The 18,693-nt window shown below is 38.4% G+C and overlaps 1 protein-coding gene across 1 annotated transcript in view; it reads left to right on the top strand.

Annotated features, from left to right (window-relative positions):
- RALY (RALY heterogeneous nuclear ribonucleoprotein) overlaps positions 1–18,693 on the top strand; it is a 230,888-nt gene extending 212,195 nt beyond the window's left edge. The window contains exons 5-9 of the mRNA XM_070744867.1: positions 5,847–5,897; positions 9,819–9,979; positions 14,969–15,082; positions 16,603–16,778; positions 18,643–18,693. Of these exons, the coding sequence (XP_070600968.1) occupies positions 5,847–5,897; positions 9,819–9,979; positions 14,969–15,082; positions 16,603–16,778; positions 18,643–18,687 (547 nt within the window). The 3' untranslated portion in view covers positions 18,688–18,693. The remainder of the gene's footprint in view (positions 1–5,846; positions 5,898–9,818; positions 9,980–14,968; positions 15,083–16,602; positions 16,779–18,642) is intronic.

The following is an 18,693-nucleotide window of genomic DNA, read 5'->3' as shown; positions in this document are numbered from 1 at the left end:
ATTCCACTTGGAAGGAGAGTTTTACTTGGAAAGAAAATGTTGAGTCTATGTTGAAGTTTGCGTGCAAACTTGCACAAAGCCTTAAAATAAACTAATAGCATGGAGAAAGAACAGCTGAACAAATATGGCATAGCAGTCCCTGGAAATATAATACAGGATATTTTTGGGCATGATTATCTTTATTATAACAATGATAAAATAACATCTGACTTGTCTGGAAAGGAATTTGAACAATAAGAATAGCAAACAAGCAATGTATAGCCTGCAAGACACTTTGGTCTCCTTAACAGATGATCTTTAGACCTGTATACCCATAGCAATCTGTGAGGGCTTTAACTCACTCTGATATTTCCCAATGGTTTAAATGAGCAACTTGAAGGAAAGAATATCTTCTTCTTGAAAATATTATCTGGTGGGGGGGGGGGGTTACATAGACCAAAAGAAGAATACATGATAGTTTTTATCCTTATTGAGACTTGTAATGCTTTAGTAGCCAGGTCTTATTTTATAGTTACATAGAAACATAGAAGACTGACGGCAGAAAAAGACCTCATGGTCCATCTAGTCTGCCCTTATACTATTTTCTGTATTTTATCTTAGTATGGATATATGTTTATCCCAGGCATGTTTAAATTCAGTTACTGTGGATTTATCTACCACGTCTGCTGGAAGTTTGTTCCAAGGATCTACTACTCTTTCAGTAAAATAATATTTTCTCATGTTGCTTTTGATCTTTCCCCCAACTAACTTCAGATTGTGTCCCCTTGTTCTTGTGTTCACTGTCCTATTAAAAACACTTCCCTCCTGGACCTTATTTAACCCTTTAATATATTTAAATGTTTCGATCATGTCCCCCCTTTTCCTTCTGTCCTCCAGACTATACAGATTGAGTTCATTAAGTCTTTCCTGGTACGTTTTATGCTTAAGACCTTCCACCATTCCTGTAGCCCGTCTTTGGACCCGTTCAATTTTGTCAATATCTTTTTGTAGGTGAGGTCTCCAGAACTGAACACTGTATTCCAAATGTGGTCTCACCAGCATTCTATATTGCGGGATCATAGTCTCCCTCTTCCTGCTTGTTATACCTCTGGCTTGTTTGAAGCCTCATCTCAGGAATTGAACCCATGAGCCATTCTATGTTATATGACTAGTACAATGTTATTAATTTTAGGAAGGATCTAGATCCTAACACTTAGCATTGCTGCAAAAAAGGATATATATACACACAATCAATATTGTTGAAGCTTTCAGAGTTGAAACATATGGATGTTATATTACATTATGTCTCCATGTATATGAATGTTATCTGTGAAGATTCTGACACTTGGACTTGGCATGTTAGAGAAGTGGCTTGGCTTGATCAGGATTTTTCAATGTGCCCTGTTTCTTTCCTTGACTTTTTTATAATACAGAAGCTGTGTGAACACCAAAACAGTGAAGCTGGGGTTACTGAATTAAATCAGTATGATTTTTTCATTATTGTTAGGTAATGTTCTGGTTTAGTTTTATTAATAAACTTAGCCATTCTGTATAGCAACCAATGTAAAAAGAGGGTAATGTTCACACAAGACACCACATCAGAGTAAAAAAAAAGATTAAATGTTAACAGTAAAGCAGTTAGCATTTTATGCAAATGTAGTTGCTATATCTTTAACTGACCCTGCTAAGCATGTTATGTGACCTAGGCCAGGGGTAGGCAAAGTTGGTTCTTCTATGATATGTGGACTTCAACACCCAGAATTCCTGAGTTAGCATGATTGGCTCAGGAATTGAAGTCCAGAAGTCATAGAAGAGCCAACTTTGTCTACCCCTGACCTAGACCAATAATTGTGTGTGTGAGAGAGAGAGGAGAGAGAGAGAGAATGCAGGTACACAACAACCTATAGATATTATTTGTATATAATAAAAGTTGGGTATTATAGCTAACACAGATGTGACTTTGTATATCATTTGATCAGTTTTTTCAGTTTCTGTTCATTATATTTGATTAGAATATAGAATGAAATTTGTAGAATATATGCCAGTTTATAGCATTTAGTTGGAAGGGGTTGATCTCAGAATAGTTAAGCAGGATCAAATTTAGTTCATACCTGGATTGGTCAGCTGTAGGCGAGACAAAGAAAATCAAAACAGCTTCCTGGAAAAATCCTGTGGCAAATCACTTGTATATAGTTGTCCATGAAACTATCAGTAACTGAGCTCAATCCAAGGGAGATTGTGCACTATTATTTTTAACAGTCTATGATAGGTACATTGCTTCTTTGAATAGGTCCCAATTTGGGGCTCTGGGGAGACAGCTTTTTTCATAATAAAAATAAGGCTGCAAGAACAAGGCTAAATCATTTTTTCCTCTTCATATTCTAACCACAGATTGAAGTAAATTACTTCAGGGCAAAATGTCCCCAAAATCTTTAACCTCAGATTGTCTACAGTTGACTTCTCCCCTTTTCTAAGAGGTTTGTAAGTGGCGTGCATAAGTGCACCATTGTGTCTACCATCCCTGTCCTACTGTCCTATTGCCTTCTTTTATCATTACTTACTACTTATGTTATGCTTATATAAACTACAATCCTATACTTGTTCAAATAAATAAGTAAGTAAGTAAGTAAGTAAGTAAGTAAGTAAGTAAGTAAATAAGTAAGTAAGTAATGCAAATTGTACATTTAAATAAACAGGCTGCACATGTTTGTCACAAATTAATAAACATCAGATCTTCAAAATATATACAATCTCCTTTTATAGCATGTAAAATTCATAAAAACTAAAAGAAATAGGAATGAAAATAAACAGTGTGTGCAGAACACATAGAACATAGGGCAAGCTCTAGCTCAGTGTTTCGCAACCTTGGAAACTTGAAGATATCTGGACTTCAACTCCCAGAATTCCCCAGCCAGCATTCGCTGGCTGGGGAATTCTGGGAGTTGAAGTCCAAATATCTTCAAGATGCTAAGGTTGAGAAACACTGCTCTAGCTCAATACCTATATGAAATGTTAGAAACTCCTGCAGTTCAGTGCAGTCAATACTGAACTGAAAAGAACAAAAAGAAATTGCAGGATGGGACTTGCGATACATTCAGAATAAAATCAGCATTCTTACTCAAAGCTCTTGGTTGAAAAAATAAATGAACAGGTGGTATAAATATGAATTTCCCCTGCATTTGCAGATCCCAAAAATTTGCTGCCAGAATCAACTGAAATAGAATTTAAGGGCAATTATGTCTAGCTACCAATAATATATTGTTATTTCTTCCATCTGAGGTGGTCAGGATATAATTGTGAGACTATCTTATTTTATTGCAATAGTCACCCATTGGTAACAAATTAATGATTGGTCCAGTTTATCTATGATTTATAGGAGAAATAAGAGTTGACTGGATTTGCTCAATACCCAAAGGCAAAACCAAACAAACCACATTATAGAAACATAGAAACATAGAAGACTGATGGCAGAAAAAGACCTCATTGGTCCATCTAGTCTGCCCTTATACTATTTCCTGTATTTTATCTTACAATGGATATATGTTTATCCCAGGCATGTTTAAATTTAGTTACTGTGGATTTACCAACCACGTCTGCTGGAAGTTTGTTCCAAGCATCCACTACTCTTTCAGTAAAATAATATTTTCTCATGTTGCCTTTGATCATTCCCCCAACGAACTTCAGATTGTGTCCCCTGTTCTTGTGTTCACTTTCCTATTAAAAACACTTCCCTCCTGAACCTTATTTAACCATTTAACATATTTAAATGTTTCAATCATGTCCCCCCTTTTCCTTCTGTCCTCCAGACTATACAGATTGAGTTAATTAAGTCTTTCCTGATACGTTTTATGCTTAAGACCTTCCATCATTCTTGTAGCCCGTCTTTGGACCCGTTCAATTTTGTCAATATCTTTTTGTAGGTGAGGTCTCCAGAATTGAACACAGCATTCCAAATGTGGTCTCACCAGCGCTCTATATAAGGGGATCACAATCTCCCTCTTCCTGCTTGTTATACCTCTAGCTATGCAGCCAAGCATCCTACTTGCTTTTACTACCGCCCGACCACACTGCTCACCCATTTTGAGACTGTCAGAAATCACTACCCCTAAATCCTTCTCTTCTGAAATTTTTGCTAACACAGAACTGCCAATGCAATACTCAGATTGAGGATTCCTTTTCCCCAAGTGCATTATTTTACATTTGGAAACATTAAACTGCAGTTTCCATTGCTTTGACCATTTATCTAGTAAAGCTAAATCATTTACCATATTACAGACCCTTCCAGGAATATCAACCCTATTGCACACTTTAGAGTCATCGGCAAACATGCAAACCCAATGCACTCAAGTCACCAACTGAGTCCTTTTTCATTCAACCTAATCTTATGCAATCTCTGCACCCTCATAAACTATAGAGTGACTGCTTTGATGGAGATACTGAGCTTTAAGTCTCTCTCGGGCTTTCTTGTCTTGAAATGTCATGTTTGTGTCACCAAGTCAAAGGTGTCCAGCCAAAATTAAAATTTTCACTTTTAAGCTGACCTTTCCAACAACTGTGTTGCTAACCACCCTTCTTTTTACTAGGAAATGTCAGGGCTTTCAATTTCTATGATTTGCCAGATGGATTTCTGTTCAAAGATTTCTTCTACGAAGAGTTGCCATAATATACTTTCATTGCTGTGTATAACATATCGCTCTTGGAAGAGGGGGGAATCATGGGCTATTAAGTCACCCACTGGCGCTGACACAGTAGTTATAGCATCTGAACCAATTCTTGACAGGTGCTCTTGGTAAAATATACAAACACACAACAGTGGAAGAGCAAGCTGCTTAGAAAAATTTCAGGCACCTGCGCTGCCTGCCTCCCCTTCAATGGCTCTCTATAGCCTCAGCGGGGCACCGTTGGCTATATAAAACAGCAACCTTGAAACAGGTGTGGGAGTTGTGTTTTGGATGCTCTCTTGCCACATCTTTCCAACTCTTATTGTTTTAACCATTTTAGTGGTGTTGGATTCTTGACATCTTAATAGGCAAGTGCTCTCTATGCTACCTTGTGAAACACAGCTCCTTTCAATTATTGGATGTTTAACATGTACGCGTTTCTAACACTTATAGGAAGATATAAACATCTATTGTCCAAGAGATTTTGTAGCTCTTTTGAGTCTGGGTCAATCTAATTGGGTACAATTTTAAGAAGGGACCAGTAATATCCCAATTTACCATTTTTTGGCTAGATCAGAACTCCCATCTGCTACCCATTTATCTTTTAGTAACCAAACAATAATTCAGCTCACACATAAATCCATGAATTGTGAATAAGCATTATGAGCTTGGTTCACCTATCACACAGAGTGAAAAATGTGCAGATTGTATATATTTGTACAATTGGTATGTTTTGTACTGTATGTGAGCCAGATGATGTCTTACCAGTTGAGATTCTGCATATCATTGTAACATCGATAAGAACCTGTGCCATCATGAAAACCCATTATTTGTTTGTTTTTTATTGCATGATTTTCTGCAGCAATGATAGGTTCTAAATCCCATTGAAACCAGTTAGTGTATGTGTGCGTGCACACATGCAATGCTTCTGCGCATGTACTGGTTCATAGAACCAGATTAGATGGCTAGCAATCCATCACTGTTCTGCAGATGCTGCCAAATGCCTTGTTGTCTCCTAAAACAAACACAACAATAAATCTGAGTTCTTTGTGATATAGTTTTACTTGTCTGGATATATATTATCCAGAACTCCTGGTTTCCTTCCAGATCTATGAGACTGAATTCTGCTACTTGACAGACGTTTCAAAAAAAGTAATTGGTGAAGCATAGTACTAATCCTGTTCTTCTTTGTTTCATTTTTGAAAGCAGTGGCTATGACTTTGACTATGATTACTACAGAGATGACTTCTATGACAGGTGAGCAAATAAAAGAAGAAGGGTGCTTCTGTCACATTGTTTGCTTTTTACTTTTATTTTAAATAGAGGGAACACTTTCATAATGCTTGTGCAAAGCAAATTTGAATTGCTTGTATTTTCCACCCTGCCGTGGTTTTATTTGAATGGCTGCTTCACTTTTCTAAATATGTTGCTCTTGGCTCTATGTATGTAAAGACTTTTTTAAACAACTGAAAACTTGGACACAGGTAGTCTGACTTACGACCAGTCGCTTACTGACATTCAAAGTTATGACACGCCTCCCTACTTAATGATCTGGCTCCAAAGTTCTGATTGAGCAACTATCCCACATTTATGGCTGTTTGCAGCATTCCATAGTCACATGACTGTATTTTATGAAAATTGGCATTTACTTCCAGTTTTTGGCAAAATTCTCCTATAGCCAGTTTGGTCTACTCTAGTGTTAAGGCACCAGACTAGAAGGTGGGCCAGTGATAGTTATTGTGGGGAAACTAGGAGGATGAAATTATGCATTCACCACCTTGACTTATTTGCAAAAATAATAAAGGTGAGAGGCAAATGAATAAAAATAGCAAACCATTGGTTCACTTATTGTCAAAGTTATCGTTTGACAATTGCTGCAAGGAAGGTATAAAATTGGGTTAATCATATGGGTGACCCGATTTACAACCATTGAGACATACAAACCATGATTGGCAGACTCTATTACAGTTGTAAGCTGAGGGCTACCTGTAATTGTTCAAAACTAAAAGTGAAAATATAAACTTCAAAACCTACATTTTTAAAAGTAAAAGCTTTATTTTAATTTTATCTGTTCAGAATTAAGTTCCAGTGAGTTTAATACGGTTTACTTACAGTCCCATTGCAGGATAGCCTTGATCTTGTCAATCAATTTAGGGTTCTGCTATGTGAAAATACAAATTGCAAATTTGTACAATTTTGATACAATTTTGTCAAAATAAAAGTGTAACCCGCTAGAGAAAGTTAAATTAGTGAAATATTACAAACATATATTTGGGGGTATTTTGGCTTACTTACTTTTATGCCAGGGCAGAGCACCTCCAAACCTTTTTCTTTTCCAGTTTGAAAAGATAACACCATGGTGGTAATAAACTTTACTAGCTCTTGGTTTGGAATCTGTGATAGAAATATAATGGCCCCCTGTGTGTTTTCATGGTAAGGATTCCATCCCTCTAACAAATTATGAGTCAGACGTTCCAGATGTTCCAAAGACTGAAACACATGCCTTGAATTTCTTCACTTTGTACAGCTATTGTGTTAAAGAAATACTATATATTACAAGTTTTCTGTTAAGGGGACTACTCCTCTGTGAGGCTAACATTATATGGATGTCCATGGGGAATCCTGGACTACTTCATTTACTGTCCACTGGTTATTTGCATTTATTTATTTTATTTATTTATTGGATTTGTATGCCGCCCTTCTCCGGAGACTCGGGGCGGCTAACAGCAACAATAAATCAGTGTACAATAGTAGTCTGATGTTAGACATAATTAAAAGCCCATTAATATAAAAAAAACCAAACATACATACATACATACCATGCATAGAATTGTAAAGGCCTAGTGGGAAGAGGGTCTCAATTCCCCCATGTCTGATGGCAAAGGTTGGTTTTAAGCAGCTTACGAAAGGCAAGGAGGGTGGGGGCAATTCTAATCTTTGGGGGAAGTTGGTTCCAGAGGGTCAGGGCCACCACAGAGAAGGCTCTTCCCCTGGGTCCCGCCAAGTGACATTCTTTAGTTGACGGGACCCGGAGAAGATCCACTCTGTGGGACCTAACTGGTCGCTGGGATTCGTGCAGCAGAATTTCCCAAAAACAACCTGCCCTGTAAGAAATGCTGTAGGAGACCTCCTCCACCGGGGTTCCAGCCAACTATGTTATCTGCCAGAGTACTTTAGGATTGAAATTATTGGAGCGGCAAAACCCCAGAAGGGTTACCCAAAAAAAAAAATCATTTTGCTGTCATGAAGGAGATGTCTATCTTTTTGCAGCCCAGATCTAGCAGGCTTGTCATTTTACCACTGTCACTTGACTAGCCACTCAGTAGCCCCATTCTAAAAGCATCAAACATGCTCAGTGTCCAATGCAGACAGTTCTCTTGCTATCTAGAGCAGTGTTTCCCAACCTTGGCAACCTGAAGATATTTGGACTTCAACTCCCAGAATTCCCCAGCCAGCAAATGCTGGCTGGGGAATTCTGGGAGTTGAAGTCCAGATATCTTCAAGTTGCCAAGGTTGGGAAACACTGGTCTAGAGAATTGACTTCAACTGAATAAACCCAGAGGCTGTCTCATTTCTTCCCTTCCATTTCTAAGAAAAACCAAGATGTCTGAGGGTTTGTACGATACAGTTTGTCTCCAAAAGATTAACATTTATTTTTTATTTTTTTTACTAAATCAAAATAGAAGTACCTAGCTGGCAGCACTAAAAGGGGAGGTTGAGCAGTCATGAGGTATATAAAAATAATTTTATTTTAACTTTTAAAAATGCAACTATGGACGGTTGTGTTTATTTTTAACTTGAACAAAAAGCGAAAACTTTTGAACTAGTAGCAGATGGCGCATAAAGGTGGAACTACAAAATTCCCCGGAGGTTACTAAATCAATCTCTGTTGAATCTGAGAAGAGCACTTGATGCATTTAAAGTTCAGCTTCAAAGTCCAGATCTATATATATTTTTAGTACAGTCTGATTTCAGGTGTTTGCTCTCTACCAAAGTGAGACATGGTTTTCAATAGGTCTTTCACTTCTCATCACCTCAACCTCTTTAGCTCTGTTAAAAGTCCTTGGTAACTAGGGCTGAGAAGGATTCATACACAATTGTTTAAGCAATTGTTTTCTTTTTCTTCCAAGAGTGTAATATATATGTGTGTGTGTATACACACACATACATACATATATATAAGCCAAATAACACTCACTCATCATGAAATCTCCAGAACTGTAAAGCCTACAATCTTGAAACTCGGCATGTATGTGCCTCTTGGTTTCTAGATGCTCACTAAGAAAGGATTATTCAAAATGACCATCAGATCATTAGTATTTCTTATACAGTATTATATTAATTAATACACTATGAGGCTAAGAAGTTAGATGTCCTCCTCCCTCTCCCCACCTGAAAAGAATTCTACTAGTTTAGTATAAATATTATTGGCTGCATCTTAGGGAAAAAAATGTGTGTACTGTTTGAAGCAATGGTGGCTCTGCCGGTACGGCTAATGGTGCGCAGATCCGCGGCTCTGGTGCGTGAGTGCGGGATCAAGCGCAGGTTTGCTTTCCACACCTTTGCAAGTAGCAAAATCTCGTACAGGGATACAGGTGTGCATGTGTTTCGGTGAGGTTTTTTTGCTTCCCCATGTGAGATTTTTCTCAGGAAGCAAAATTGCGCTCAATCCCACACACGTGCACCAATACCGCGGAGCTGCACACAATTAGCCGTACTGGCAGAGCCCACTACTGGTTTTAAGGAATGAGTAGGCACCAAGGGAGGTGGGGGGGTGCTAAGATACGATAGCAAAATAATTGCCTTGGATGATCTTTTTCTAATATCGTGGAGATCTGCCTAAGGAATTCTCAAATATGAAACCTTGAAGTATTTTTAAAAATGAATTAACAGTAACAATATTGCTGTTAAAGCAACTTGTATTAAATAACTTCTCTGAGAGTTGTCAGCATTAACTTGCAGGATAATGGTTGAACAATGTGTCTCCTCAGTAGTTTAATGATCAGCTGTAATCTCTGATGGGTTTTTACTGCTCAGGCAAGAACGGATGTCTGGAATGGATGAAGTCTTAGCGCCATCTAGAGGGCATCAATGGTTTTCATTTCTTGATCAGAAATATTTGCTAATGTACGTGGCTGGAATCGCTTAAAGGAAAGCCTTTCTTCTGTTTCTCTGTAGACTCTTTGAGTATCGAGGAAGAATCTCTCCCATACCCAGGATGGTCCCTGTGAAGCGACCACGAGTCACCATCCCTTTAGTACGACGTGTCAAAGCAACTATCCCGGTCAAGCTCTTTGCCCGATCTGCTGCTCTTGTGAACAGCTCCAACAAATTAAAATGTAAGTTTCATGCTACTGTCCAGAGGTAATGTTTAGAATGGATTCAGAGTTGCCTTTGAAACAAAACACACAAGGGCAGACATACGTAGCAAACATAATTACTGATAAGTGTTTTATGTATTGTGAAACATTGGTTGTATTTTATTCTTAAATTTATTGCAGTAGCTGCAATATACAGGTAAACATTTGAATGAGTTTGTTTGTTTGTTTGTTTGTTTGTTTGTTTGTTTGTTTGTTTGTTTGTTTGTTTGAATTTTATGCCACCCCTCTTTGAGGACTTATTTTATTATTTAGATTTGGATTTGTATGCCGCCCCTCTCCGCAGACTCAGGGCGGCTCACAACAAGTGACTTACAACATATATAATAATATAATAATATTTCATAATAATAATTTGTTAGATTTGTATGCCGCCCCTGTCCAAGGATTTGGGGTGGCTATATAGCATCCTAAATCCAATTAATTTAACTTAATAGTCTAAAAACCAAAACCATAAAAAACACTAATTCCTATTCAAGCAGCTAACTCAAAATACATTCATCAGCTAGGGGGCTAGAATCTAATGGCCCCAAGCCTGGTGGCATAGATGAGTCTCAGAAGGCGAGGAGGATGGGGACAGTGCAAATCACTGGAGAGAGCTGATTCCAGAGGGCTGGAGTCCCCACAAAGAAGGCTCTTCCCCTAGGCCAAGCGACATTGTCCAGTTGACAGGACTTGGAGAATACCGACTCTGTGGGACCTAACCGTTCGCTGGGACTCATACGGGAGAAGGCAGTGCCCAATGCCCTGTAGGGCTTTATAGGTCATTTCCAAAACTTTGAATTTTGTCTGGAAACCAATCGGCAGCCAATGCAGTCTGTGGAGTGTTGCAGAAACATGGGCAGGCCCATGACCACTTGTGCGGCTGCATTCTGCAGAATTCGCAGTTTCCGAATGTTCTTTGAAGGTAGCCCCATGTAGAGAGCATTGCAGTAGTTGAACCTCGAGGTGATAAGGATGGACCTTATGTTGGGGCTAGGGAAGACTCAGTTTCAAAGTTCTGGTGTTCACACACCCCTCCCAGTCATTGAATTTTGGGCACTCAACAAGGACATATTTATGAATATGTGCAGCCTTCCACCATTGCATGACCATGTTTTATGACAGTTTTGTCCAAAAAACCCACGTACACTTACTTCCATTTTTCGGCAAAATGCACTTGTAGTGAACCATTGGTTTGCTTAATGACTGCAGCATCTAGCTTATGAACATGGCATTCAATTAACCACCATAGCCAAACAAGTTGTGAAATTGGGTCTGTCACATGATTGACCTGTTTTACAATCATCATGATTTACAACTATAATGGGGGGGGTCTCTATTACTGTATAGTCCTAAGCCAATGATTACCTTGACTCAAGCTGCTTATGACAATTATTTATTTATTTAATATATTGGCCACCCATTTTACTGCAGGGTAGCAATAAAACACAAACATGAGAGTAAAAGCAACACAATTAAAACTAGAATTAATATTGGTATCATTAAATCAATTATTATTCAAAGGTTGGTAGAAAATGCATTGTTGACATTTCTCTAAACATTGGGAAGGTGCAGTGAACACATTAGATTGGATTGGATTGGATTAGATCGGATCGGATCGGATCAGATCAGATTAGATTATTATTAGAGTTGGAAGGGACCTTGTAGATCATCTAGTCCAACCCTCCTTTTCAGCAGGAGTCCCTACATCATTTCAGACAAATGGCAGTCCAGTCTCCCTTTGAAAGTCTCAAATATTGGAGCTCTCACAACCTCCATAGGCAAGCCATTCCACTGGTTCAGGGGTAGGCAAAGTTGGCTCTTCTATGATTTAGGGCCTTCAACTCCCAGAACTCCCGAGCCAATCATGCTAGCTCAGGAATTCTGGGAGTTGAAGTCCACATGTCATAGAAGAGCCAACTTTGCCTACCCCTGCACTGGTTGATCACTCTCACTGTCAGAAAGTTCCTTCTTATTTCCAGGTTGAATCTCCCTTTGGTCAGCTTCCATCCGTTAGCCCTTGGCTGGCCTTCTGGTGCTTTGGAAAATATCAGCATGGGAAGAGTTTTCCACCATTTGGAAACCACAGAAAAGAAGGCCCTCTCCTATGAACTAGACAGCTACATTTCTGGAGCGTGGGCATGCCAAGAACTGTAAGAATAAACTTGACAAAGAGGAGGAACAGCCACAGTGAAGGCAATGTCAGAGAAGATAATTTGAGAAAACATCTGACTTGATCTTCCCTAGTTCTCTTTCTGGTAAAAGTAGGGAGTGTGGAGGCACATTCAGAGTTGCAAGGTTCTTTTTCTGTAATCCTGTAATAAAAATACTTTCAGTATTCATGACTATGATGTTCAAGTCTGGTCTAACACAAAAGGCTGGTATCATGCAACTCTTAATGCTCTCTTTCTAGACAAGCAGAAGATCCTGCTTTGGCCTTGAGGTTCTCTTTATGGGATTGTTGCCTGGGTTGTGGCACTTCATGCTGTTCCTCAAGGTTATTCTCACAATCCATTACAGGACATCTTCAAAAGCATGTTACAGCCAATATCTTTAGTACCATTTTCCAGACAAAGACCCAAATGAAATGGGTCCAAATAGTTATTTTCATCTACAGGCATCTGAAGCTGTGACAGTAGCACTTTCTTAATCACCTTACAAATGGAAGATTTGAGAGTGGTTCATAATTAAGAGACCTTCCAGGTCAAGGAAAAGCTTTTTTAAAAAAATAAAAGATGCTAAAACTGTTTCTTTAAGCAGGTTGGAATATACAGTATTTCATACTCAATGAGGCATACATTATCTCCCTTTATCATGGAGACCATGGCAACCTGGTTATTTGATCAAGATAGGCAAGGGTAGAAGGAGCTGATGATCTCTCCATGCCTGTGAATTAAAATGAATATATATATATAAAGAGGAGAATGGTTGCTTTTTTATTTATTAATATCACACTTTTCTGCCCCCAAGGGAATAGTTATAAAAATACAATCAAAATATATTATAAACAATGATAATAAGGAATAAATGGAGCATTAAAAATAAACATACAGGATACTCATCACAGAAGAAAGGAAAAATGTATACCAAGCCACGTACCTGGTAAGACAAAATATTTGAAATACAGCTTGGTCTCTGTAGCAAGATAGTTCAGCTAATGTTCTGTCAGTGCTTTTTACCACAAAAACTGGTTGCCAATGAGATACAATTGTTTGGTAACTACAACCAGAAACATCTGAATTCAAACTGTCACTGAATAACAAAAGACTAAATGGCTGGAGGAAAGAATACATGCCCTTGGCTGAGCTTTTTACAAAAAACAAGTGATGTTCAAATTATCACCTCTGTTCTAGTATTGAACCAATCCTTCATCTAATTAACTTCTTGTGAACTATAATGCATCATTCATGCACCAGAGTTTTTGGAAATAAAAATAGGAAAATACACCCTTCCTCCTTTCTTAAGAAAGTAAAACATTCCAGTGAAAATAGTATACTCAGCTTTGCCAACATGGAAGACTGAGTGAAAACTATAGGACAGTGTTTTTCAACCAGTGTGCTGCGAGACATGGTCAAGTGTGCCGCGAAGCTCAGAGAGAGAGAGAAAGAAAGAGAAAGAAAGCAAGAGAGAGAGAGAGAAAAACAAAAGAGAGAAAGAGCGAGCGAGAGAGAAAGAAAACAAGATAGAGAGAAAGAGAACAAGAGAAAGAAAGCAAGAGAGAGAGAAAGAGAGAGAGAACAATAGATAAAGAAATCAATAGAGAGAGAGAAAGAGAAGGAGGGAAGGGGAGAAAGAGAAAGACATAGAGGGAGGTAGGGAGGGAGAGAGAAAGAGAGCAAAAAAGAGAGGAAGGATGGAAGAGAAAGAAAGAGGGATGAAGAAAGATAGAGGAAGGAAGGGAGAGAAAGAGGGAGAGAGAAATAGAGCGAAGGGAAGAGAGAGAGAAAAAAAAATTTGTCCAAACTTTTTTTAGACCCCCTGCTTCGCTCAATGTGCCCCAGGGTTTCGTAAATGTAAAAAATGTGCCGCGACTCAAAGAAGGTTGAAAATCACTGCTATAGGAAATTGAAGGTTGGGAAGTAAATGTCAGACTGGATGCAATCTGAGGGGATCATTTACCTTATAGCAAGAGGTAATTTATGCAGGCATTTGCCCCAAAAAGGCTGATTTGGGCCAACAAGGAGGAGGTAGCAGTGGTTTCCGGAAATACAGTTTTGCAAAAAAGAAATATTTTTGTTAAAAAGAATCCAAGAGGACAAAAAGGGAGGGGTGGAATTTAAGACAATCTGCATCTGCTCAAAATCCACTTGACATGATGGCCCAAAAAATGAGGAAATAATGTAATGCAGAATCTTAAATCCTAAATCGTAAAGGAGTATCGTAGCTCCGTGGCCTGTTCAATGTGACGCATATATTTGTGCTTGTTTACCTGTAAGGATCATTTTGTCAACTTCTAAGTAGTTATGTAAATTATAAATTAAGGAGAGCTCTTTGTACAAAGTTCAAGGAATGAGTGAAAGATTCCTCTATTGGGTTTTTTTATTGACTCAGAGTTGCAATTTGTACATTGTTGGGAGAGTGTGGCAGGAGGTTGTTCCAAAGCATTAATAAAGGAATTCTTTGATACCTAAAATATCACCATCTTGCCAGAGTCAATATAGCACAGGGCTTCCAAACCCTTAAGTAGCTGTGCACTAGCATTTAGGTTTTGGTAGTTTGTTCCCATTGATGGTGCACTCTGATGGGAGAAATGGTACCTGCCAAAATTCTCCTGTCTTCTCCTCAGCTATGAAAGGCAAACGAGACCCTGTCCTATACTGAACCCAATAAGCCCTTATTGTGATGGACGCCAAGCAGGACCTGCAACTAAAAGGTATATGTGAAGTATAATTAAATCTCTGCTCAAGCAAATTGCTCATTCGTACCAGACAAAAGAATAAGGCTTTCTTCCAACTTTTGTCTTCCAAGTGAAATGCAGTGAACTGCAAACAATTAAAACTGAGCTGACGCAGATCAAGTCCAACATTGATGCTCTCTTGGGCAGATTGGAGCAGATTGCTGAACAACAGAAAGCACCTACAGGTTAGTGGGCTGATTGCAAATGTCCCCTCAATATCAAGAAGACACAGTAGGAGTTCAAGTGCAGAAAGTGAATGTCAGGTTCCTAGTACTGAGTGACCTTCCTTTGGTCAGGACAAAGGACCTTTGGTACTTTTTGCAATTACAATCCAGCTCTTTGATGCCCTTGTTACATTCCTAGGAGCTAGTACAGGGGTTTTTTTCCATCCATCCTCAACTACAGCACCTATCACCTCCAGCCAGCAAGGGCCAAAGTGGATGATGACTAATGGAGTTATAATCCAATCTGTCTGTAGGCACCATATTGGGTAAAACTGCATCCATATTATTAAATATAAGTGACTGTTCCTAGGCAATCTAAAGTATGGACATATTTCACTCGCATCTATGTTATAAAGATCGTAATAGCAAAATAAGACCAAATAGCCCTTGGAAAACCTGTGATTTCAAAAAACTATCAGGCTTCCCATCTGAATATAAAAATATTCTGAGGTTCCCCTGCTGATTTTTTGTCCTTGAGAATATATTTTCATTAGTTAGCTGCACTAGTAAAGGACACAGGTACTGATAGGAATCTGTAGCTCAGCAGATTGCATAGTCCAAAACCTCTGAAGGACACCATTTCCCTATTCATGGGCTACAGTCCTCCAGAGCTTGGATTCCAATTTCCATCAATCTTAATCAGATGAAGGGAGCCACAATCTAGTTGTATCTGGAAGCCTAAGAGGTTTTCCATCCTTGCTCTATTTCATATATCTAAATGACAGTAAGCCACCTTGTTGGTTTTTTTCTGCCTGTTCCCTGCTATATGCAGTAGTAAATTTAACAAAATAAAAAGAATAGAATCATTCTGTTTTTCATTCCTTCATCCAGCCTAAACCCCCAATTGATTATTTGTATTGCTTCCCAAACTATGCTCAGATTTAATTCATGGACTGCATTCACCAAAGTTAACTTGGTTTTTTTAGTTAACATTATTAGTTAATAATAATGTATTGAATCATAAACAAATCAAATGGCTGGGTTCACATAAATATTAAGTCACAATTAAACTAACTAGATTTGTTAATAATGTTAACCAAGCCATGCAAAAAAAGCCAAGGATTATTTGTGAGACTGCTTTTCTTTAAACCTGGAATATTAATCTCAGGTTATAATTTGCAATGAGCACCTACTGAATGATAGGGAAAGAAATGGTGTGGTATTTCTTCTGGCAACCTTGGGAAGATATGATCATAGCCTCTATTTGGACTCATTGCAGATATTTCTCCAGGAAATATTCCATTCATATTTTTTTATTTCTTTCTGATAAGATGTTCCAAACATTTGAATCCAGGTGCCATTTAAATTTTTCATGATGCTCCCAATGTGGCAACATACAGGGACAGTTGGTGAAATTCAATTCGTTTCCAGCTTGGGTTCTTGATTATTTAGATATCCTGAGATAAACCAAATAAAGCTGCCAATGAAACAGGGTTTTCAAATCACATCAGTATTTTACTATTTGACTTTTTTTTTTGCAGAAGTTAGAAAAAAGGCAGATGGAAACAAAAGTGAAATTTCTCAGGAAGACACAGCATCGGAAGCAGACGTGAACACAGAAGAGCCATTAAATGGGGAAGAAGAAGAGGAGGAAGAGGAGGACGAGGAAGAGGAGGAGGAGGAAGGCCTTGTGCAGGATGATTGTGACGATGAAGTGGTAAGATGTAGCAGAAAATAATAGGTTTCACACCCACACTCACAATCACTTTGAATTTACACAGTGATACCAGTTCTCAAACTTCAAGGGAAAATAATATTTCCCCCATGCCATTAATAGATAAAATTATATCTTAACATTATAATGAATTATAGACAGATCATATCCTTTCCTGTTCATTGAGGAAATAAAGTACTTAGTGTGTTTATTGATGCTAAAGAATGAGATTTTATCTTTCAAATTTGCATTATCAGTGAACTGACTCAAATGTGCTTTTTCAAAAGGCAACTGGGCTTTGTTTTTTTCTCGAAGACATTTTACTTCTCATTCAAGAAACCTATTCAGTTCTTCATGGAAAAACAAATAAAATGCCTTTGGGGTGGGGGAGACCTTTGGGATAACCATGACCTGGATGACTGACAATCTCCATAGATATCAATATTTTGTGATCTGTTAGTCTTTAGCTAATACCCAGAGAATTTATTTTCAAATATGCGATTGAATATAAAGATGGAAATCAAATTCTAGTCCTCCCAACAAATGCAAAGGAAATAAGCTATTTAATAGGCAAGAAGGTGTGGGAAAGGTGAATCACTCATTTCTTTTAAAAGCTAACCACTGCAATGATATACAGTATTTTAAAGACAGAGAGGTTCAGTTCTAAATTCAGGTATTGGATTTAAAATTGAGAATCATATGAGACACTTGTCGGTGATACAGTGGTACCTCTACTTACAAACTTAATTCGTTCGGTGACCAGGTTCTTAAGTAGAAATGTTTGTAACAAGCAATTTTTCCCATAGGAATCAATGTAAAAGCAAATAATGTGTGCAATTGGGGAAACCACAGGGAGGGTGGAGGCCCCGTTTCCTCCCAGGAGATTCCTAGAGAGGACCCATGGAGGCTTCTCCCCACCTTTTCTGGCCGTTTCCTCCCAGGAGATTCCTAGAGAGGACCCACAGAGGTTTCTCCCCACCTTTCCGGCCCTGTTTCCTCCCAGGAGATTCCTAGGGAGGCCCCACAGAGGCTTTTCCTTGCCTTTTCCAGTTAGTTTCAGAGGCTTGAGTTTGTAAGTGGGAAATAATTCTTGAGAAGAGGCAAAAAAATCTTGATCACCCGGTTCTTATCCACAAAAGTTCGTAAGTAGAGGCGTTTGTAGGTAGAGGTACCACTGTATATGTATATCTTGAGCTACTTTCAGAAATTGACATTCCTTTCCATCTGTCAAAACCATATTGAGTCAATGCTTATACTTCTAATGCCCCCTTGCTATTTAGTCAGCAAATTGCAACCAGCCTGCCTTCTATAGACTTCCATATTGCGTAGGTCAGAGAGAGGGATGAAGTTATCTGCAGACCCATCACATCCTGGATGTAAACTGTTCAACTCCTTCCCTTAAAACAGTGTTATAGGCCATTGCATGCAAAACAATTAGACACAGGAACAGTTTTTTTCCCCTTGTGCCATCACTTTGCTGAACATCTAATTCTTACAGTACTGTCTAATGTCTGTGTATATCTACCCATTTGATGTGGTGGTAGTACAAGTAATCCTCAAAGTACGACCACAATTGAGCCCAAAATTTACATTGCTAAGTGAGGCATTTGTTAAGTGAGATTTGTCCCATTAAATTAGCATGCATAAACCAAAGAATATGCCTTTTTTATCCTTTGGGAGTTGATTTCCCCGATGCTTAAGTGAGAACACACAGGGAGATTCTACAAATTCTTTACCTAAGAATGTCTCTTTCAGTTTAAAAGGACTTCACTTTTAAGAACATATGTATAAATGTATACTTTTAGGATTGTTTTTCATTCTTCCTTTTTCCTTCTATCTTTTCTTTTCTTTCTTCCCTGCTCGACAGGAGAATAGCCATTTCACATATGTGGAAGACTCCAGCCTACAGTAATTAGGT

This window comes from Erythrolamprus reginae, chromosome 3 (genome assembly GCF_031021105.1).
Source record: "Erythrolamprus reginae isolate rEryReg1 chromosome 3, rEryReg1.hap1, whole genome shotgun sequence".
In the NCBI taxonomy this organism is placed as follows: Eukaryota; Metazoa; Chordata; class Lepidosauria; order Squamata; family Dipsadidae; genus Erythrolamprus; species Erythrolamprus reginae.
The sequence above is the reverse complement of the archived record's forward strand: the minus strand, read 5'-3'. Positions and strand labels throughout refer to the sequence as shown.